Source organism: Malus sylvestris, chromosome 5 (genome assembly GCF_916048215.2).
Source record: "Malus sylvestris chromosome 5, drMalSylv7.2, whole genome shotgun sequence".
Classification (NCBI taxonomy): Eukaryota; Viridiplantae; Streptophyta; class Magnoliopsida; order Rosales; family Rosaceae; genus Malus; species Malus sylvestris.
In genome coordinates, this window is record NC_062264.1 from 25,241,938 (window position 1) to 25,263,007 (window position 21,070).

The following is a 21,070-nucleotide window of genomic DNA, read 5'->3' on the forward strand; positions in this document are numbered from 1 at the left end:
GATTTAACGCCATGGAGCACGCGAGTTTGACCGCATTCAATGTTTCAACGTCTGCAAGTTTTCGTACATATTTTTATGTCTCTGAAACTTGTTTGTTGATCTTTCTCTGCCGGTAATCCCACCGAGTTTCCCTTGGAGAATTCTGTATCAGAAACACCATAGGCGGTACTGCCTCCAGACTCCAACTCATTAGTTAACTACGCATAATCCCGATCTCTTGCATCTCTAAGATCGTTTATTTATGAGCAAGCCACGTAACCCATATGCATATATATGTTTTGACTTGTGGGTTTGTACAGGTTATGGATATAGCTGCTCCTGCTTCTGCTGGTGGCGGCGGTGGACCTGGTGGTGGTGCTGATGTCCACCCTTCTCGAGAAAAGTATGATGTGTTTATTAGTTTCAGAGGCGAGGACACCCGCAATACTTTTACTAGCCATCTTCACGGTGCCTTACTCCAGAAGAAAATTGAAACCTACATAGATTACAGACTTGTGAGAGGGAGTGAAATTGCACCTGCCCTTCTAGAAGCCATCGAGAAATCTACGCTTTCGTTAGTCATTTTCTCACAAAACTATGCATCTTCCACCTGGTGCTTGGATGAACTTGCGCACATACTAAACTGCAGGGAGACAGTTGATCAGATCATACCTATTTTTTACGACATCAGTCCATCAGATGTACGAAAACAACAGGGGACTTATGCAGATGCATTTGCTCAACTTGAAATCCGTTTCAAGGACAGTATCGACAAGGTGCACAAGTGGAGGGCTGCTTTGGTGACAGTAGCTAATCTATCTGGCTTCGATTATTCAAACAAAACTGGGTAACTAATTCTATAACTTCTTGTGATTCCTACTTTTGAACATTTAATGCATACAGGAGTAGTTAAGGAATACCTATTACTAACTATTACTTGTACGTCATATAATTGCCAGGACGGAGGCCGATTTAGTTAAGAAAGTTGTCGACGAAATTTGGGGCAAATTGAATCAAAAATCGTCAAGCAATTTAAAGGGCCTGGTTGGAATGGAAAAACGCATTGACCAAGTTGAGTCAACATTATGCATTGATTCCCTTGATGTATACGCTGTAGGTATTTGGGGCATGGGTGGGATTGGCAAGACCACCCTTGCTGATGCTGTGTTTCACCGATTCTCTTCTAAATTCGAAGCTTCATGTTTTCTTAAAAATGTCAGGGAGATATCTGAACAAACAGGTGGACTGGATCGCTTGCGAAACACACTTGTTAGTGAGATATTAAAGGAAAAAGATGTAAATATTGGCACTCTGACTATAGGATCATATCGTGTTAGGAAGAGAATGGGAGGTACGAAGGTCCTCATTGTTCTTGATGATATAAATGATTCAAACCAATTAAATTTTCTAGCCGGAGATCCTACTCTATTTGGCCCTGGAAGTAGAATCATTATAACAACTAGAGATAAGAGCCTACTTCAGAAACTTGTTGATCATAATAAGATATGCAAGGTTCAGGAATTAAATTCTGATGAAGCTCTTCAACTCTTTCGTTTGTGTGCTTTCGGAAATAACATTTCTAGAGTCGATTGTACAGAGTTGTCAAAAGTTGTGGTTGATTATTGTGGGGGCATTCCGTTAGCTCTTCAAATTTTGGGTTCCTCATTCCTTCACTGTGAGAGCAAAGAAGATTGGCTGGATGAATGGAAAGAATTTCCAAGAGAAAAGATCTGGAAAGTGTTCAGATCAAGTTATGATGGATTAAAAGAAATTGAGAAGGAGATATTTCTTGATATAGCATGTTTCTATCAAGGGAAAGATGTGGACATTGTAAAAGAAATGCTAGATATATGTGGTTTTCGTGCAGCAGGAATCGAAGTTCTGAGTGATAAGTCTCTCATATCAATTTCAACAAATAACTGCTTGGAGATGCATAACTTGCTACAAGAAATGGGTAGGGCAATTGTTCACGAACAATGTATTGAAGAGCCTATAAAATGCAATAGATTATTCTTTGATGAGGATGTCAATCGGGATTTGAAAACTAACACGGTAAGATCTCCAAATGCATTCAATTTCATGTAAATTTTTTTGTATATTGTGTTGTATTCACATTATTGATACTTTGCTCTTGATTCTCAGGGAAGTGCAACGGTACAAGCCATATTCTTTAACAGGTCTAAGATTACAGGGATACTCTTGAATCATGCAGACTTCGAAAAGATGTATGATCTAAGATTGCTATACGTTTATAATTCTAGCTGTAACAAGTACTGCAAAGTAAAAGTTTCTCTTCCCCATTCTCTTACTTATCTTGGCTGGGAGGGTTACCCTTTCAAATCTTTGCCATCAAAACTTTGTCCGGAAAATCTTGTTGAGCTTCAAATGCGCAACAGTCAAGTTGAGCAACTTTGGAATGAGGGCCAGGTATGTATATGCTTATTTTATTAAATAAATGCGGTGTAGAGATCTATTTGATCAGTCTATGTTATTAATTCTTTCCAATTGTCATTGATTTGTTACAGAATCTTAAGAACTTAAAAGTGATGGATCTTCGTTTGTCCGAGCATCTGATTAAAGTTCCAGATCTCTCTCAAAGTCCAAACATTGAGCATATAGATCTTTACGGGTGTAAAAGTCTGGTTGAAATTCCTTCTTATTTTCCATGTCTCGACAAGCTTAGTTACCTTAACCTGACAGACTGCACAAAACTCAAATATCTTTCGGAGATGCCAAGTAGTATTGAATACTTATATTTGGATAGCACTGCAATAGAGGAATTGCCTTCATCAGTTTGGTCTTTTGAAAAAATTCGGTGCTTGGAGCTTCCCAATAACATACCAATATTGGACTTGAGTGGGAATGCGACTAATTGCAAAATTCTTGTGAGTCTCCTAGAGAGCATTTGCAAATTAAAGTCTCTTAAGAGCCTTGATCTGAGTGGAACCACAATTAGAAGCCTACCTGCAAGCATTGGTAACTTAGAATCTCTTGAGAAACTTGATTTGAGTGGAACTGCAATTAGAAGCCTACCTGCAAGCATTGGTAATTTGGAATCTCTTGAGAAACTTGATCTTAATGGAACTGCAGTTAAAAGCCTACCTGCGAGTATTGGTAATTTGGAATCACTTGAGAAACTTGATCTGAGTGGAACCACAATTAAAAGCCTACCTGCAAGCATTGGTAATTTGAAATCTCTTGTGAAACTTTATCTGAGTGGAACTGCAATTGAAGGGCTACCTGCAAGCATTGGTAATTTGAAATCTCTTAAGAAACTTGATCTGAGTGCAACCGCAATTGAAAGTCTACCTGCAAGCATTGGTAATTTGGAATCTCTTGAGAACCTTGATTTGAGTGGAACCGCAATTAAAAGCCTACATGCAAGCATTGGTAAATTGCAATATCTTCAGAAATTTTATCTGAGTGGAACCGCAATGGAAAGCCTACCTGCAAGCATTGGTAATTTGAAATGTCTGGATAAACTTGATCTGAGTGAAACCGCAATTAAAAGCCTACCTGCAAGCATTGGTAGTTTGAGATCTCTTGAGAAACTTGATCTGAGTGGAACTGCAATTGAAAGCCTACCTTCAAGTATTGGTAGTTTGAAATCTCTTGAGAACCTTGATCTGAGTGGAACCGCAATTGAAAGCTTACCTGCAAGCTTTGACAATTTGAATTCTCTTGTGAAACTTGATCTGAGTGGAACCGCGTTTAAAAGCTTACCTGCAAGCATTGGTAATCTGAAATCTCTTGAGAAACTTGATCTGAGTGGAACCGCAATTGAAAGCCTACCTGCAAGCATTGGTAATTTGAAATCTCTTGAGAAACTTGATCTGAGTGGAACCGCTGTTGAAAGCCTACCTGCAAGCATTGGTAATTTGGAATCTCTTGAGAAACTTGACCTAAGTGGAACAGCAATTAAAAGCCTACCTGCAAGCATTGGTAATTTGGAATGTCTTGAGAAACTTGATCTGAGTGGAACCGCAATTGAAAGCCTACCTGCAAGCATTGGTAATTTGGAATCTCTTAAGAAACTTGATCTGAGTGGAACCGCAATTGAAAGCCTACCTGCAAGAATTGGTAATTTGAAATCTCTTGAGAAACTTGATCTGAGTGGAACCGCAATTAAAACCCTACCTGCACGCATTGGTAATTTGAAATCCCTTGAGAAACTTGATCTGAGTGGAACTGCAATCAAGTGCCTACCTGCAAGCATCAAGGAAGCTTCTCGGCTGATTTCGCTGTGGTTAACCAATTGCAGGAGCCTTGAATCTTTACCAGAGCTCCCAGGGGTACGTTGGCTTGAAGCACATGGATGCACATCACTCAACAAAGTGCTGAGCTCAAAGACTGCACTTTCACTAGGTTGGGATGAATATAAACATTCTCAAGGGCTTCAAGAGCAACTTACATTTTCAAATTGCATAGGAATGGGAGGGGATGCTTGGCATGATATATTGACTGATTCGCAGATAAGAATTATGCGAATGGCAACTGCGTTATCAAAGTATTTTACACAAGAAGAAATTGAAGTGGCATTTCATCTTGAATTTGAAGAAGAAAGTAATGTACGTCTCTCTGTCTCTGTCTCTCTCTTTCTGTGTTGTTAAATTGAATAACTCGGGTTCTCTGCTCTCTAACACATTTATTGATGAACAGGAATATGTTTTTAGATCTCCAGTTTGCATTGTATGTCCGGGAAGTACAATTCCAAGTTGGTTTCCAAACGAAGCTGATAATTCTGCACTAGCAATCAACCTTGGTTCAAACTTCTTTAACACTAGTTTTTTGGGTTTTGCTTATTCTGTTGTTGTTGCATTCGAGAATTATAATGTTGGAGGGAGTTTGAGTCTTGGGTGTAAAATCAATTTCAAAGGCTGTGGTGATCCTTTTATCTATCATCGGAGTTGCATGGTTGCCGAATACGGGGAAATCAATGACTGCAAGTTTGATACGCCTCACGTGTTCGTCTGGTTTAGTAGCTTTGACCATGTAAAGCAAGGAAGCTACAATGGCGTTACCGAGGCCATATTTGACTTCTACCCAATAATAGAGGATCGTCCTGATGACGGAGCCGTTGATTGTTCCAATATTAAGGTGACAAAGTGTGGGATCTTCCCAATGTATGCTCCAAATGATTCTGCATTGAAATAAAAATGAAACAGGTGAGGGAGCTAAACAGGTCAGAGGTGATCTAATTCTGTGAATTATTTTGTAATTTTCATGCTGTTTCTTTATTTGTGCTTCTGAGATATAGTATTCTGTTTATTATTGCAATTTTCAGGACTGAGGTTGATTTCATTGAGAACGTTGTTGAATCGCACGTCATGCATCAAGTAATTTAGAGGGCCTTTGTTTGATTTAATGAAAGCCGAAGTGAGCAAATGTAGGCATTTTGGGGCAGGCAAGTCTAGTTTGCTGCTCTGTTTTTTGCTGAATGTTGTTGCTAGAGAGTCTTTCTCTGGCGACCAAAGAGATATTTTTCCTTTTAATTATGCTTGCTTATGTTCATTTACACTCAATGTGAGATATTTTTACTTTTCATTTACACTCGTCGAGGAATTTTTTCGTAACTTAGAATGGTGGAACTCATGAGATGATCAGTTGTCCTTTCTATTTAGGATGGTATGACTCTAATTTAAATCCACATCACGTGTTTGTGACCTATAACGCTTTGAACTTGACGAAGATGCTAAATACTCCCAACTGATTTTTACAAACATGCTACTGAGGCCTATATATGTTCATTTCTGGCCAATGAGTAATTTCCGGCCAACCCACTTCCTATGTGAAGGTGGAAAATCAGATATGTTGACCAGCTTTCCCAACAAATGTAAAGTTTCATCAAGCAAACTCACTTGACCCGACGAAGAATTGTTGGTCGGGTCAACTTTTGTTAGACAAATAGTATTTTATGGTTGTGTTTGTTGCGTAAAGGTTCCCATTTTACATGCCAAGGTTTTCTCTTGGCGTAAAAATTTTACCCAACGATCGTTGCTTTACCTCTTGAATTATGTTTGTCGAGCAAAAGCTGTTGTAAACTAAACCTAAACAATCAAGCAATAATCAAACACACCAAACGATTTCAGAGTTCCTCCAATATAGGAGTACCTCTCTAACAACGGAAATTTTATTAATTACCAACAAATACAAGGGAACTCACAAACACAAAGTATTATCAAGTATACAAACTTATGCCTCTCAAAACTCTCTACTCAAACTCTATCCCACATCCATCTATTTATACTAATAGATGTCATGGGTTTACACAAAGTCCACAGAATATAGAAAAACAAATCCTATACTAAAACCGAATCCCAAACAAACTAGGAAACATAAATTCAAATATCTTGCATCCAAGATATCTCAATCCTTCTTTGATTCTTGTTTTAGTTTAGGCATGTTAATTTAATGCTAAATCCAACAATCTCCACCTTGGAATGAAATCCATAATGAGGCATCTAACAACTTTCGTTGCTTCACCACCATAGCACAAGATCAAACATACTTCAATTGCACCAAATCCAAACAATGATCGAACTTGGCTGCATTAACCACATTTGTCAACATGTCAACTGGATTGTCTTCTGAAGCAACCTTTTTGAGACGAATCTCACTTTCAGCTACCACTTCTTTCACAAAATGATATTGTACATCAATGTGCTTAGTCCTAGCATGATGTACCTGATATCTGGCCAAATAAATGGCACTTTGGCTATCACAATATACATCCAAATTGTGTTGTTCCACACCTAAGGCTCCTAACAACCTCAGAGTCCACATTGCTTCTTTGATAGCTTCAGCGATCACCATGTATTACGCTTCTGTGGTTGATAGTGCCACCGTTGGTTGTAATATTTATCTCCAGCATATAAGACCCTTTGCCATAGTAAACACGTACCCATTTGTCGATCTTTTCTTGTCTCAATCACCAGCAAAGTCTGAGTCCACATATCCAATTGAGAACTTATAAATTCTTTTATCACGTCTTTCAAAACAAATACCTTTGTCCCTCGTTCCATGTAAATACCTTAGTATCCACTTAGCATCATTCCAATGCTCTATTCCAGGATTATGCATGAACCTACTAACAATTCCAACTACATGTGCTATATCAAGACGAGTACACATCATCGCATACATTAATCCTCCAACCAAATTAGCATATGGAACACCCTTCATTTTCATCTTTTCTTCATTAGTTTTGGGACATTGTTGGCTGCTCAACTTGAAGTGAGCACCTAATGGAGTTCCCACATGCTTAGTATCTTTTGTTATTCCAAACTTTTGTAACAACTTCTCAAGATACTGCTTTTGAGACAAACACACCAAACCTTTTTGTCTATCCATTGTGATCTCTATTCCCAATATTTTCTTGGCTTCACCAATATCATCTACACTAAGGGGGTGGAGGGCTAAACCTCACAATAACTCAACAATAATGTGATTCAAGTTTGTTTTTGCAAAAATCGAACTTAAAATCTTTTACTTACAAGTAAAGAAGAACACTACTACACCGTAGTATTAAATGACAACCTAATTCTTGTTTAAGTAACTAGTTTTTTTTCTAAAATAAAATTAAAAAAAAGAGAGAGAGAGTCGTTGGACAAGGTCCCAAGGAGTTGTTAGCTTTTCTTTTTTTTGGGGGGGGGGGGGGTGGGGAATAAGAGTTGTTAGCATTTTTCAAATTAGTTTTTCGCATATAATCAATTCCTTTAAAAAATTTAAGATAAAATAAAGAAAATGTAATAAATTAACAATTATGAGACGTGGCAGTGCCCGCGCTCCAAGGGTTGGGTCCAGACAGTGGACCACTCGTCTGTAGCCGCGTGTAATTAAATTATTCAAATAAACATATATTTTTAAGGAAAAATTAAAATAGAGTATATTTTGAATATTTAATTTTATATTAAAATAACACTTTTTAAACATTACAATGAAGGACAAAAGTTAATTTATATGGAAGATAACATCATTGGCTTTTTTTTTCGAGTGTAAAAAACTTATTTGAATGTGCTTTTAAAATGATTAAAAGACTTTTTGGTAAAAATATTAGTAAAAATACTAGTAAATCATAGAAAAACACTTAAGGTGTTTCCTAGAAGAAACACATAATTGGTGCTTCTGGTAGAAAACATCTAAATTGTTTTTGGAATATAAAAGTATTTTATCTGAAAGCGTTTTCAGTCATTTTAAAACCACATCCAAACAATCCGGTTACAAAAATACCCTTTTATAGTGATTGTCTGCGTTGATAAAGTCAGCAAATTTTTGTTGTTTCTTCTGCGAGGCTCATCTCATCTGTTTTCTTGAATATCTAGCTTGTCTCATGCATTCTCACAAATGGACGTCCGATTAATTAATGTTGGTGAATAAATTATATCCGTGTATAACTATAACTAAAAAAACAGATAATTTAATATTGGACATTGAACGTAATAAATAGTAAAGTTGTAGAGAAAACGAGAGTTTACTCACTAGAAAGGAATCCCAGGCCCCTCCTGCAATTTCTGCGGCAACAACGCTAGCCAACTTCAATTCATTATTTAACATATCATTGAGTCATTTAATATTCTTGTCTAATAGTTATGTAAACCGTCTTAGATTCAAATCGCATAAATAACAAGTTTGATAATAATTTATTCATTTATCTCTTAGCGTAAACATATCATGTATCAAAACAAAATTTTATTAAATCATTTGGTATTTCTCAATTTTCGTTGTTTTTATCGAATAATACATAGTAACAAAGTTAAACATATAAAATTTATCCAGTGTTTGCAGTAAGATCCCAAGAACGAAATAAAAATAATAATTAAGATCAAGTTGTTTGAGCCTGAATTTGGGGCAAAGAAATAGCTTACGATGCTTCCTCAACTGGGCGGTCCTTCCACCGATTAAGTATCAGCTTCAGTGGCACCGGGAGATTAAGCCTTGTTACAGCAAAAATTACTTAGATTGAGACTTGAAGCATCCTTATTGCTTTAATGAAAATTATAAAAATTGAAAAATCAAAGTTATACAAGGAAGCATTAGCACTCTGCTAATTGATATTACTTAGATTCCAAAATAGAAACACAAAATTATTAATGGAAATAAATTAAAAACACTTCCCGATTGAAAAACCAGAGGATCCCTAAGTTTAGTAACATTTGTTTGGATGGCGAGAAAATCAAGGGAAAAAATCGAATCGAAAAAATGATTTTCCTAAAAAATATATAAAAATGATTATATTGTTGTAAGCCTAATCGACTGAACTATAATTTAGGACTAGAGAGGGAGAGGGCCGGTGGCAAGAGAGAGAGAAAGAGAGAGATGTGTAATTGTGAGGTGTGTGTTATCTATCCCCATTGTGCCTTTATTTATAGTAGTAGGGAAGGTAAATTTCTTACCTCAATAAGATTACAACTCTAATAAGATAATATCTACTAAAGAGGATATTCCAAGATATACTAGGATTTACACAATCACATTCCTAATCTAATATGACTGCAACACTCCCATTGAGTGTGTAAATACTTAAATAAATGGCGCATCAGGTTTTCAACAATGAAGTAAATATAGTTGATGAAGTCATCGACAGAATGAATGAATGCGAGTCTCAAAACAACGGAAGAATGCATAAAAGGTAAAACTCACAAAATCTCGCTATGGTAAAACCCAAGGTGGGAGAAAACCCCATAGACTAAGGAAAAAAGTGAGAAGTTGCATTAAGTCAAAATTATACGTCTTCTAAACGCAAGTAGAAGAGCTCACAAAGGTATGATCAGCCTAGGATGAGTGCCTCGTCAAAACCTAGTTAGGTAGCAAAAATCCAGTGGAAAAAATGCTCATAATCATAAGGAAAAAGAGTACATTAATATCAAGTGAGTATACTTTTGGATACTCCCCCTGAGTTTGACATAACTTCTAAATGAGAACTACAAGCATTGCATATGAATAATTAGGCATACAAATTCCTCGAACAAGCTTCTGGAAGGTTGACTTCGGCAGTGATGTCGTGAAGAGGTCGACAAGATTGTCTGGGATCGGCTTACATGACTTCAATCTTCTGATCCTTTTGCTGATGTAAACGCAATATGTCTTGGCGTTGACTTGTGTTTGGATGAACTTGCACATATACTACACTGCAGGGAAAAATATGGCCAGTTGGTTATACCCATTTTCTACGGCACTAGTCCATCAACGGTACAAATACAAAAGGGGAGTTATGAAGTTGCGTTTGCTCAACTTGAAAAACGTTTCAAGGGCACTATCGACAAGGTGAACGCGTGGAGGGCTGCTTTGACGGCTGCAGCTAATCTTTCTAGCTTCTCAAACAAAACAGGGTAACTAATTCTAAAACTTTTAGTGATTTCTACTCATGAAAATTAAATGCATACAGAATTAATTAACAATGCCTATTACCAACTGTTAGTTGTCCATCATATATTTGCCAGGACGGAGGCCAATTTAGTTAAGAAAGTTGCAAATGAAATTTGGAGCCAATTGAATCGAAAATCTTCAAGTGTTTTACAGGGCTTTGTTGGAATAGAAAAACGCATTGACCAAATTGAGTCATCATTATGCATTGATTCACTTGATGTATACACTCTAGGTATTTGGGGCATGGGTGGCATTGGCAAGACCGCCCTTGCTGATGCTGTGTTTCACCGACTCTCGTCTTGTTTTCTTGGAAATGTTAGGGAGAAATAAGAAAAAAAGATGGACTAGTTCACTTGCGAAACACACTTCTTAGAAAGATATTGAAAGAAAAAGATATAAATATCGGCACTCCAACTATAGGATCAGATCTTGTTAAAAAGAGGATGGCAGGTACGAAGGTACTCATTGTTCTTGATGATGTAAATGATTCAAACCAATTAATTTTTCTAGCTGGCGATCCTGCTCTGTTTGGCCCTGGAAGTAGAATCATTATAACGACTAGAGATAAGAACCTACTTCAGAAAAGCGTTGAACATAATAAGATATGCAAGGTTCAGGAATTAAATTCTGATGAAGCTTTTCAACTATTTCATTTGAGTGCTTTCCGAAATAAAACTGCTAGCGAAGATTATACCGAGTTGTCCAAACTTGTGGTAGAATATGCTGGAGGCATTCCATTAGCTCTTAAAATTTTGGGTTCCTCATTCCTTCACTGTGAGAGCAAAGAAGATTGGCTGGATGAATGGAAAGAATTTCCAAGAGAAAAGATCTAGAATGTGCTGAGATCAAGTTACGATGGATTAAAAGAAATTGAGAAGGAGATATTTCTTGATATAGCATGTTTCTATCAAGGGAAAGATGTGTACATTGTAAAAGAAATGCTAGATATATGTGGCTTTCGTGCAGCTGGAATCGGAGTTTTGATTGATAAGTCTCATATCAATTTCATCAAATAACCGCTTGGAGGTGCATAGCTTGTTACAAGAAATGGGTAGGGCGATTGTTCACGAACAATGTATTGAAGAGCTCATAAAATGCAATAAATTATTCTTAGATGAGGATGTCAATCGGGATTTTAAAACTAAACGGTAAGAGTAAGATCTCCAAATGCATTCAGTTTCATCTAAGTTTTTTTGTAGATTGTGTTCATATTCATAATTTGTTCTTATTCTCAGGGAAGTGCAACGCTACAAGCCATTTTCTTTAACAGGTCTGCAATTGGAGGGATACTTTTGAATCATGCAGACTTTCAAAAGATGTATGATCTAAGGTTGCTGTATGTTTACAACTCTAGCCGTAACAAGTACTGCAAAGTAAAAGTTTCTCTTCCCCATTCTCTTACTTATCTTGACTTGAAGGGATACCCTTTCAAATCTTTGCCATCAAAACTTTGTTCAGAATATCTTGTTGAGCTTCAAATGCGCAACAGCCAAGTTGAACAACTTTGGAACGAGGGCCAGGTATTTATATGCTTATTTTATTAAATAAAAGCGGTGTAGAAGTCTATTTGGTCTGTCTGTTATTAATTCTTTCCAATTGTCATTGATTTGTTACAGAATCTTAGGAACTTAAAAGTGATGGATCTTGGTTTGTGTGATCGTCTGATTAAAGTCCCAGATCTCTCTCAAAGTCCTAACATTGAGCATATAGATCTTTATGGGTGTTTGTCTGGTTGACATTCCTTCGTATTTTCCATGTCTCGACGAGCTTAGTTATCTTAACCTGACAGACTGCACCACACTCAAATATGTTCCGGAGATGCCAAGCAGTATTGAGTACTTACATTTAGATAGCACTGCAATAGAGGAATTGCCGTCATCAGTTTGTTCTCTTGAAAAAATTCGATGCTTGGAGCTTCCCAAGAATATACCAGTATTAGACTTGAGTGGGGCAGCGACTACTTGCAAAAATCTTGTGAGTCTCCCAGAGACCATTTGTAAATTAAAATCTCTGAAGAGACTTGATCTGAGTGGAACCACAATAAAAAACCTACCTGCAAGCATTGGTAATATGAAATCTCTTGAGAAACTTGGTCTGAATGGAACTGCAATTGAAAGCGTACCTGCAAGCATTGGAGATTTGAAATCTCTTGAGAAACTTGATCTGAGTGGAACCACAATTAAAAGCCTACCTGCAAGCATTGGTAATTTGAAATCTCTTAAGAAACTTGATCTGAGTGGAAGTGCAATTGAAAGCCTACCTGCAAGCATAGGTAATTTGGAATCTCTTGAGAAACTTGATCTGACTGGAACCACAATTAAAAGCCTACCTGCAAGCATTGGTAATTTGAAATCTCTTAAGAAACTTGATCTGTGTGGAAGTGCAATTGAAAGCCTACCTGCAAGCATTGGTAATTTGGAATCTCTTGAGAAACTTGATCTGAGTGGAAGCGCAATTGAAAGCCTACCTGCAAGAATTGGAAATTTGAAATCTCTTGAGAAACTTGATCCGAGTGGAAGCGCAATTGAAAGCCTACCTGCAAGCATTGGTAATTTGAAATCTCTTGAGAAACTTGATCCAAGTGGAAGTGCAATTGAAAGCCTACCTGCAAGCATTGGTAATTTGGAATCTCTTGAGAAACTTGATCTGAGTAGAAGCGCAATTGAAAGCCTACCTGCAAGCATTGGTAATTTGAAATCTCTTGAAAAACTTGATCTGAGTGGAACTGCGAACAAGTGCCTACCCGCAAGCATCAAAGAAGCTTCTCGGCTGATTTGTCTGCGGTTAACCAATTGCAGGAGCCTTGAATCTTTACCAGAGCTCCCAGGGGTACGTTGGCTTCAAGCACATGGCTGCACGTCACTCAACAAAGTGTTGAGTTCAAAGATTGCCCTTACATTAGGTGGGATGAATATAAAAATTCTCAAGGACTTCAAGAGCAACTTACATTTTCAAATTGCATAGGAATGGGATGGGATGCTTGGCGTGATATATTTACTGATTCGCAGATTAGAATTATAAGAATGGCAACTGCATTGTCAAAGCACTTTAAACAAGAAGACACTGAAGTAGCATCTCATCTTGAATTTGAAGAAGAAAGCAAGGTACGTCTCCCTGTCTCTTTCTCTCTCTCTCTGTTGTTAAAATGAATACCTCGATTCCTCTGCTCTCTAACACATTTATTGATGAACAGGAATACGTTTTTAGATCTCCAGTCTGCATTGTATGTCCTGGAAATATAATTCCAAGATGGTTGCCATATGAAGTTGATGAATCTGTACTATGGATCAAACTTGGTCCAAACTTCTTTAACACTAATTTTTTGGGTTTCGCTTATTCGGTTGTTGTTGCATTCAAGAATTATAATGTTGGAGGGAGTTTGAGGCTTGGTTGTAAAATCAATTTCAAAGGCTATGGTGATCATTGTATCTGTCATCGGAGTTGCATGGTTGCCGAATATGGAGAAATCAATGAGTGCAAGTTTGAAACGCCTCACGTGTGCGTCTGGTTTAGTACCTTTGACCATTTAAAGCAAGGGAGCTGTAATGGCGTCAGTGAGGCCATATTTGACTTCTACCCAATAATAGATGATTGTCCTGATGGCGGAGTTGTTGATTATTCCATGATTAAGGTGACAAAATATGGGATCTTCCCAATGTACGCCCCAGTTGATTGGATATTGGCATCAAGGATGAAACAGGTGAGGGAGGTAAACGTAGAAGCACACGAATCATTTCCTCATTTAGTACATCTCATGTTTAACAGGAGGGCAGTCAGATCTGATCTGAGTGGAACTGAAATTGAAAGCAGCCTACCTGTAAGCATTGGTAATTTGAAATCTCTTGAGAAACTTGATCTGAGTGAAACTGCGATTAAGTGCCTACCTGTAAGCATCAAAGAAGCTTCTCGGCTGATTTGTCTGTGGTTAACCAATTGTAGGAGCCTTGAATCTTTACTAGAGCTCTCAGGCATACGTTGGCTTGAAGCACATGGCTGCACGTCACTTAACAAAGTGTCGAGCTCAAAAACCATTGAACATATATATATTGAAAAACAACTTCATAGTATAAAGTCATTCATCATCTATACTATAAAGAGGTGTTCTAAACATGTTCTAAATATCATATCGTCATCCATCAGATATTCTATAAGAACATGGGTTATAGGAAAAATAGTAATAATTCAAACTAATCTCAATGAGCACGATAATCAATTTCTCATAAAACGTTCACAAACGTATTCAATAAATCATGTTTTTCATGTATGCATTTCTATTATTAAAACATGCATTTTTAGAAGGGGTCCACTCACAGTACTTCGCTGCTGAAGAGCCACACAACCTATCGAAAAAGGAACGCCATATATAATTGCCCCTAACCACATAAAGGGTCCAATTAATAAAACTATATTATAACAATTGAATTTGGGAAAACGGACGTCGAAAACGGATTTAGAACGTCGAATTACCTTAAGAAGGGTCACGGGTAAATTTCGTAAACGTCTATAGAATATTCCATATAATATGCTCTGACGGAATATTCTCTAATAGAATATTCCCTAATGAAATATTCTACATAAAGGGTTTGGGCCGGCTAGGGTTAGGGTTTTGAGTGCATGGCCTAAGGTTTAAGGCCCTAAAGGAAAATGGCCCAAAGGCTTCTAAGAAATTAAAATGGGAACTTGGGTTTGGGTTTAGGGCCTTCACAAGTAAGGCCCAAGGCCTTTAAATTAAAAGCAAAACAAAAATTAAAGGAAAAGAGGTGGGTTGGGCTCTGCAGGAAAGGCCTAAAGGCCTTGTGTTGGTGGGTTGCCAGATTCAAAGGGAGGAGAAGGCTAGATTCGGCCGAAAAACTACACAACCTCTAAACGGCCATAACTTTATCAATACTCGACGAAATCAAGTGATTCAAAAATGAAAGTTATAGTTCTCGAATAGACGAAGAGAATGGTACCTCACACGACATCTAAGTCGTCGTGGTTTGGCCGGAAAATACCTCGAAAGAGAGAGATGAGTGAGTGAGAGAGCTGAGAGGGAGTACGGGAAAGGAGGAGGAGAAGAGAGAGCACAGGAAAAGGGGGGACAAAATCAGGGGTGGGCCCCTTAGGCTCACCAAATAAGAACCAAAACTATTTTTAAATAAAAATGAGGGGTGGGGTGTAACATTAACATTCTCAAGGGCTTCAAAGAGCAACTTACATATTCAAATTGCAAAGGACTGGGATGGGATACATGGCGTGATATAGTTACTGATTCACATATTAGAATTATGCGAATGGCAACTAGAGGTGGGCGCGGTTCGGTTTGGTGCGGTTTTGAGTGAAACCGAAACCAAAACCAAAACCAAAACCGTAAGTTTTTGCGGTTTGGTTCAGTGCGGTTTTGAAGCCAAAACCAAAATGAAACCAAACCATTTGGTTCAGTTCGGTGCAGTTTCAAACGGTTTCGGTTTGGTTTTTAAGAAAAAATGTACAATTTGCAATTTAACATATTAATAAGCATTTCCCAATAGTAATAGGAAAAAGACATTTGTTATGTAAACAATTAGCATGTTCAATGCAGTTGTGATGTTAAAACATGTTTGTGCAACAAAAGGGTGTCCCTTACAATGTTTTTCATAAAACAAGTTGAATAAATTTGAATTCAATACACGTGAGCAAAACTTTCATACTAGAATATGTGATATCATGCTTCAAATGAGTGGACTTCATTAGATCATTGTTCGACTATTGATAACAAGATTAGTCCACCCTTGTATATATATATGTGTGTGTGATGGTATAAAATAACAAAGGTTCTTCAAGTTAATGAACGAAAGAAAGTGATGAATGATAATATTATAGTGTGGTTGAGTCCATACTAAGTGTATAGATTCTAACAAACGACCGATTAAAACATGAAATCTAATATGGACATTTAATTAAATGCTTATTAATATTTACGGTGCGGTTCGGTTTCGGTGTGGTTTTCAAAAGCCAAAATCAAAACTAAACCGTTTTCTATGTTGCGGCTCGGTTTCAAAACCGAAATCGTTTCAAAACCGCAAAACCAAACCATTCGGTTTGGTTCGATTTGGTTCGTGTTTTGGTTTCAGTTTTCGGTTCTAAGTGCCCACCCTTAATGGCAACAACGTTATCGAAGTATTTTACACAAGAAGAAAATAAAGTAGCATTTTATCTTGAATTTGCCAGGTTTACACATATTGGACGCTTGTTGCTGATCGTGGACGCGTGTTCTCTCTCAGATTTCTCGAGCTTTCTCTCGAAGGTTCAGTAAACCTTTCCATTTACTTCTAGTGCAGATCTCTCCAATTGGAACTCACGAACTACAAACATAAATCCACTAAATGTCTTCCTTCTCTCTTCCTCTCGCTTGCCTTTCTGCTTTCTCTCTCTTTAAAATTTCATCTCTCTCCAAAATTCCATTTCTCTCTCCTCCTTCAAACCATTTATCTCTCCAGAAGTCCATCGCCACTGCCTTTTCTCTAATGGTTGAATTTGGGTCTGCATAAACCCTTCGATCTTTTATTTGTAGGGTTTTGAAAATGGTTAGCTGATTTGATTAGAGAATTTGAGAAAAAATGAATCTTTTAAATTTTTATTCCAATCATTTTGATGTCTTTTTTTTTTGTTGTATTTTAATTGCAGAGGATGAGCATGATGTTGTTTGGTTTTGGCTAGAGAAAGAGAAGCCACATGAATGCCCAGTCTGCACACATTAGTTTGTGGTAAGTGGAGGCTTGAACTTGATGTGATAGAATTTTTTTTTTCCAGCTTCCTAAGACTTTTATGTTATTATTTGGATTATGATCCAATGGCACGTGGTTGGAACTATTGGTAGTGTTTTGAAAGAACGAGAAGACACATAATAGAACCTGAATGGGAAGAAGAAAGAAGAAAGCCAGCTTTTCAACCGATAAGCTAAAATAAATCCCCTCGATCTCCTCATCGGCGGCGGCGGTGGCGACCACCAGGTTCACCTTTTTAATTTCATTTTAATTTTTGCTCTTTTTAGTCGATTTAACAAATGAAGAATCGGAAACGTTAAGCACTCCAAACGGTTGACCAAATTTAAACTGAAAATTGAGCCTATTTGAGAGAGTTAATTAGTGAAGAATGCTTACTTTTGTTACCTAGAGGTGTTTATAAAGAATCTGATGTAACATATAGTATTAACTAGAAGTCTATCACAACATCCCACAATCTATCATAATCTCTCTAGACCTTTTTTTCCCTGATATCGTGTGTCCTGCAAAACTTATTTTTTGTGTAGATTAATTCAAAATCATGTTATGGATATACATGGGAAATTGCAAACAAGTTTCCATCTATCCCATATATCTTTTTTTCTCTCAGTTTTAGGTGTTATTTTACAATTAGTTTGTCTATCTGCTCTGGCTTTAAAGAAAGGATCCGAAATTTACATTGCTCGGTAATCTATAAACATTGAAAACAATAGAAGGTTAGTTGTTGTATGCAAGTTTTTGAGAAAATGGTATTGAGAATCTGATAATTTGGGAGATGCAAGGTTTGGAAAAAATGGTATTGAGAATATGATAAGTTGGGAGTGAGTGATCATAAGACCAAAACAAATCGGAATTGTTATTTCTGACAGCGCTTCTTTATTTCAACTTCAGGCGTTTCCTAGCTTAGAATATTTCTTGAGGACCATAATGTAGTTTTCGTTTTTAGAATATTGTCATTTGACTTGTTGAAAATATTCAGGAACCTAAGTTTATATGGTGCTCTCATCTCTGTGATGCAGAGCTGATAAAATTTTATGACTAATTAAACTATTGTTTACTTGTAAAGATGTCATTAACTTTCAATTGACTTTTGCAGTACGTTTGGAACCAAGCTGAATTTGATATCATTAAGCTAAAGACAAGAATTAGTCCATTTCCATCTTAAAAAGCAGCAGATGACAATTAAACCACCATGCATCAGGTAACCTTCACGCTCAGATTGCATTCAATGGCTATCTAGACCAAAAGAACCTACAGTAGATCATTACTAACTCGGGGTAGATTGAAAAGAGTTTAGGTCTGGCGGGCTTCTACAGTTTAGGGAAGAATACCAAGATTTACATTTTGTTTAACTCCCTGAATAAACATGTGTATTTTGTTAACAGTATTGAAAACTATTGTACAAAACATTTTCCAGGGGATTTTGTTGATTATGTAACTGTGAATTTTGGGCATTCAGAGAGTTTTGGAGGTTTTGCATTTATGGTACCGTGCATCGTATAAGGCTTAAGAAGTCACCATTACATCTCTTATCTAAGAGCCAATATTTAAGTTCGTGAGTAAACAATAAAATGAGTGTTGTGCAAGTTAATTAAGTTTTGCATATTGATTTTAAGGCTAATTATGTTGTGTTACGTATAAGTACACACCAATTATATTCTTTCGAAGAATACATCAGTTTAATAGTAGCACAATGATTGCGAACATTGAATCAAGTAACTTAAATTATCATGCTAGATCCTAAACTTTTCTAATTTTTGCTTACAAAGAGTTGATGACTAGGCAATGATTTCTATTGAGAACCAGTTATTTGCACCTCTTTTCCCTCCTTCCATAATTGAAGTGCTTTTGACTCTATGTAGTAATGATTTACAAGATAAAATTGTCGAATTTTTTTCTTCCATTGTGTTTCCTTTTTCAAAAATTAAGATAGAAAGGGAATGCTATGATAATTTGAGGTTTTCGTTTTGATATTCATATGTGTACTTTAGCTGGTACAAAAAAAAAGATTTGGTTTGCAGATATAGTCATTAGTAATTCTTTTATGGTTTTCTTTAATGTGGAGACAATTAGGATTCCTTTTAAAAGATTTTATTGCTCATATGGTTAGGGAGTACTTACAAGAACTTTGTTTTCTTTATCAGACAGTAGAAGAATAGTGCAAGTGAATGAACTTATGAGGACTGGCTTATAGATGGATGGCTTTCTAATATGTATGACTACCATGTTTAGTGTTACTGTCAATTTTTCATTAATCCATTCATTGTAAATCAATTTGAAATTTCATTCATCTCCTGCAACCTATTGATTTGTCCATTTTACCATTCAAGTTTGTCAAAAACTTGCTCAGAGAGCAGACTCTCAGTGTGATTTAAGCTGGTTGTAAATAGTATCATCTTTTTTGTAAATAACACTTTAAAATCATCTCTTTCAGTATAAACATATTATATGTAAAATAATATCATCTTAAAATCATTTCTTTCAGTATAACACTTTAATTTTTTATTTGCCTTTTGGGTTTTTTCCATTTCGGCAAATAAAAAAAATTAGTATTGGACTGAGGCATAGGTGTAGTATTAATGACAGGAAAGTGGAGTTTCTGGATTATTTAAGGAAAAATATTTATTGGGTTGAAGGAAATTGTTCATTAGATTTATCGAGTTTTGTGTTTTCCCTATTAATATCAATTTAAAAAATATATATATGTCATGTTTTGTTGGTCTATTTCCCACTTCTGGGTTTTTGTTTTTAATCCATATGGGTTTCTTATTTTAGTTACGAGGGCTGTTAATTCTTTTTTTTTTTTATGGTTTTGATTGCGTCGAATTTTGTGTGGGGGTGCTTACAGTGCACGAAAAGGAGTTGAAGAACAAGCAGACGGTAGAGGAGAGGCGCTGAAAAGAGAGGGAGAAAGCAAAGCAGGTACCTTTTGTCTTACAATTCTGTTATTTTTTCTTTTAGTCATAGATTGGTGGCGGGATTCTAGATGAATCCATATATTGGGTATTGTAAATTGACATATAGAGTTATGAATGTTTAAATTTATGTTAGATAGTTCTACAATTATACAGATTGGTTGATTTGTTTGACTTTAATTTGAAGCCAAATTTTTCTCTTGACCCTCTCTGCGGTGGAATTGGTCCTTTCCCATTTTCGAATGGAAAACACAAATGGTTGATTCATGACTTACTATGTTGGTTTGATTATTACTTGGATTTTTACTTTCAATAGGCATCCTTTTTTCTATTTGGTTTAAGGCGAGCTTCCAAGATTTACCTCACTCTTTTTATTTTCTTTGATGAACTGGATGGTGTGGAAAATCCAAAAGAGAAAAATCACTGTTTTCTTTTTTATCAACGCTCTGCCCCACTGTTTTTATCCATGACAATATGATATTAAGGGTTTTGCTTCAACTTTTTTTATCCCTTTATGTGTTCTCACTACCAATTGCAGTGTGAAATATTGATATTGATATTTGGGAAAGCACAAGAGGTGTGCTTGGTTATTGAATTTCTTAATGGTGATTATTTTTTATTCATTGGTTTCAAAATTAATGTCTTATTTCTACCATTTTCATTATTGTTCTGTTGTTTTAAGTTACAAATGAAATGTTATACATGTTAAGTGTTATACATGTTAGGTAGAATTAAGAAGTGAATTAGGTCCTCTTTATAATGCAGGGGATAATTCTATGGGTGTTAACTTGGTTTGTAGATTGATTGTTTAGCTATAACATAAAATCTCAATATTTACAATTTACAATATAAAAATGCACTGATCTAAATAAGAGACTATAAAATCACTGAAAAAAGGTCCTCTCTAATTGGTATAAAACCAGATTCTTTTCCACCAAAAAAAGACTGGGTAACCATACTTTATCCTTTTTTTTTTGGTAGTATAAACCTGTTGATGTATAAATTAATTGCATGTATTTTAATATTTCATATTTTTCCTTTGCCTAGGTTGTTTTCTTCACAAACAAG

At 36.3% G+C, this 21,070-nt stretch overlaps 4 protein-coding genes and 1 long non-coding RNA gene across 8 annotated transcripts in view; 4 read left to right on the plus strand and 1 right to left on the minus strand.

Annotated features, from left to right (window-relative positions):
* Window positions 1-17: 17 nt before the first annotated feature.
* On the plus strand, window positions 18-13,308 carry LOC126620706 (disease resistance protein RPV1-like). 3 transcript variants are annotated; one of them, XM_050288967.1, is made up of 7 exons: window positions 18-165; window positions 300-826; window positions 939-2,031; window positions 2,122-2,406; window positions 2,505-4,547; window positions 4,639-5,161; window positions 5,264-5,523. In XM_050288967.1, the coding sequence occupies exons 2-6, from the start codon at window positions 303-305 to the stop codon at window positions 5,131-5,133; spliced, it is 4,440 nt and encodes a 1,479-aa protein (XP_050144924.1). In that variant the 5' UTR covers window positions 18-165; window positions 300-302; the 3' UTR covers window positions 5,134-5,161; window positions 5,264-5,523. The 3 variants fall into 3 exon arrangements, with proteins under 3 accessions (XP_050144924.1, XP_050144923.1, XP_050144925.1); XM_050288966.1 differs by having other exon boundaries at window positions 4,639-5,144; XM_050288968.1 differs by lacking the exons at window positions 4,639-5,161; window positions 5,264-5,523 and adding an exon at window positions 13,088-13,308 and having other exon boundaries at window positions 2,505-4,185.
* Window positions 9,666-11,549, minus strand: LOC126620711 (uncharacterized). Its single transcript, XR_007622606.1, has 2 exons — window positions 10,211-11,549; window positions 9,666-10,106 (listed from the first exon to the last, which is right to left on the minus strand). It is a non-coding gene; the product is annotated as an uncharacterized LOC126620711 (long non-coding RNA).
* The window catches only part of LOC126620704 (disease resistance-like protein DSC1), a 53,832-nt gene continuing 42,854 nt past the window's right edge, over window positions 10,093-21,070 (plus strand). Inside the window, exon 1 of one of the 2 annotated variants that reach the window (XM_050288951.1) lies at window positions 10,093-10,307. The gene's annotated coding sequence lies outside the window, so the exon portion shown is untranslated. The remainder of the gene's footprint in view (window positions 10,308-21,070) is intronic. The other variant, XM_050288949.1, reaches the window with a different exon arrangement.
* On the plus strand, window positions 11,661-12,395 carry LOC126620709 (disease resistance protein RML1B-like). The gene is made up of 2 exons (XM_050288973.1): window positions 11,661-11,864; window positions 11,961-12,395. Exons 1-2 carry the CDS (start codon window positions 11,661-11,663, stop codon window positions 12,078-12,080), a joined length of 324 nt encoding a protein of 107 aa, XP_050144930.1. The 3' UTR covers window positions 12,081-12,395.
* Window positions 13,306-14,671, plus strand: LOC126622690 (uncharacterized). Its single transcript, XM_050291436.1, has 3 exons — window positions 13,306-13,448; window positions 13,538-14,481; window positions 14,641-14,671. The coding sequence occupies exons 1-3, from the start codon at window positions 13,311-13,313 to the stop codon at window positions 14,669-14,671; spliced, it is 1,113 nt and encodes a 370-aa protein (XP_050147393.1). The 5' UTR covers window positions 13,306-13,310.

What these genes read in the sequence shown, in the direction of transcription:
- LOC126622690 (XM_050291436.1), top strand. Translation starts at nt 13,311, where the DNA reads ATGGGATGGGATGCTTGGCGTGATATATTTACTGATTCGCAGATTAGA. An exon ending in AATTTGAAGAAGAAAGCAAG is followed by an intron (nt 13,449 to 13,537) that starts GTACGTCTCCCT and finishes ATTGATGAACAG; the next exon opens with GAATACGTTTTTAGATCTCC. An exon ending in AATATCATATCGTCATCCAT is followed by an intron (nt 14,482 to 14,640) that starts CAGATATTCTAT and finishes ATGCATTTTTAG; the next exon opens with AAGGGGTCCACTCACAGTAC.
- LOC126620706 (XM_050288967.1), top strand. Translation starts at nt 303, where the DNA reads ATGGATATAGCTGCTCCTGCTTCTGCTGGTGGCGGCGGTGGACCTGGT. An exon ending in GGGATTTGAAAACTAACACG is followed by an intron (nt 2,032 to 2,121) that starts GTAAGATCTCCA and finishes CTTGATTCTCAG; the next exon opens with GGAAGTGCAACGGTACAAGC. An exon ending in AACTTTGGAATGAGGGCCAG is followed by an intron (nt 2,407 to 2,504) that starts GTATGTATATGC and finishes GATTTGTTACAG; the next exon opens with AATCTTAAGAACTTAAAAGT.
- LOC126620709 (XM_050288973.1), top strand. Translation starts at nt 11,661, where the DNA reads ATGTATGATCTAAGGTTGCTGTATGTTTACAACTCTAGCCGTAACAAG. An exon ending in AACTTTGGAACGAGGGCCAG is followed by an intron (nt 11,865 to 11,960) that starts GTATTTATATGC and finishes GATTTGTTACAG; the next exon opens with AATCTTAGGAACTTAAAAGT.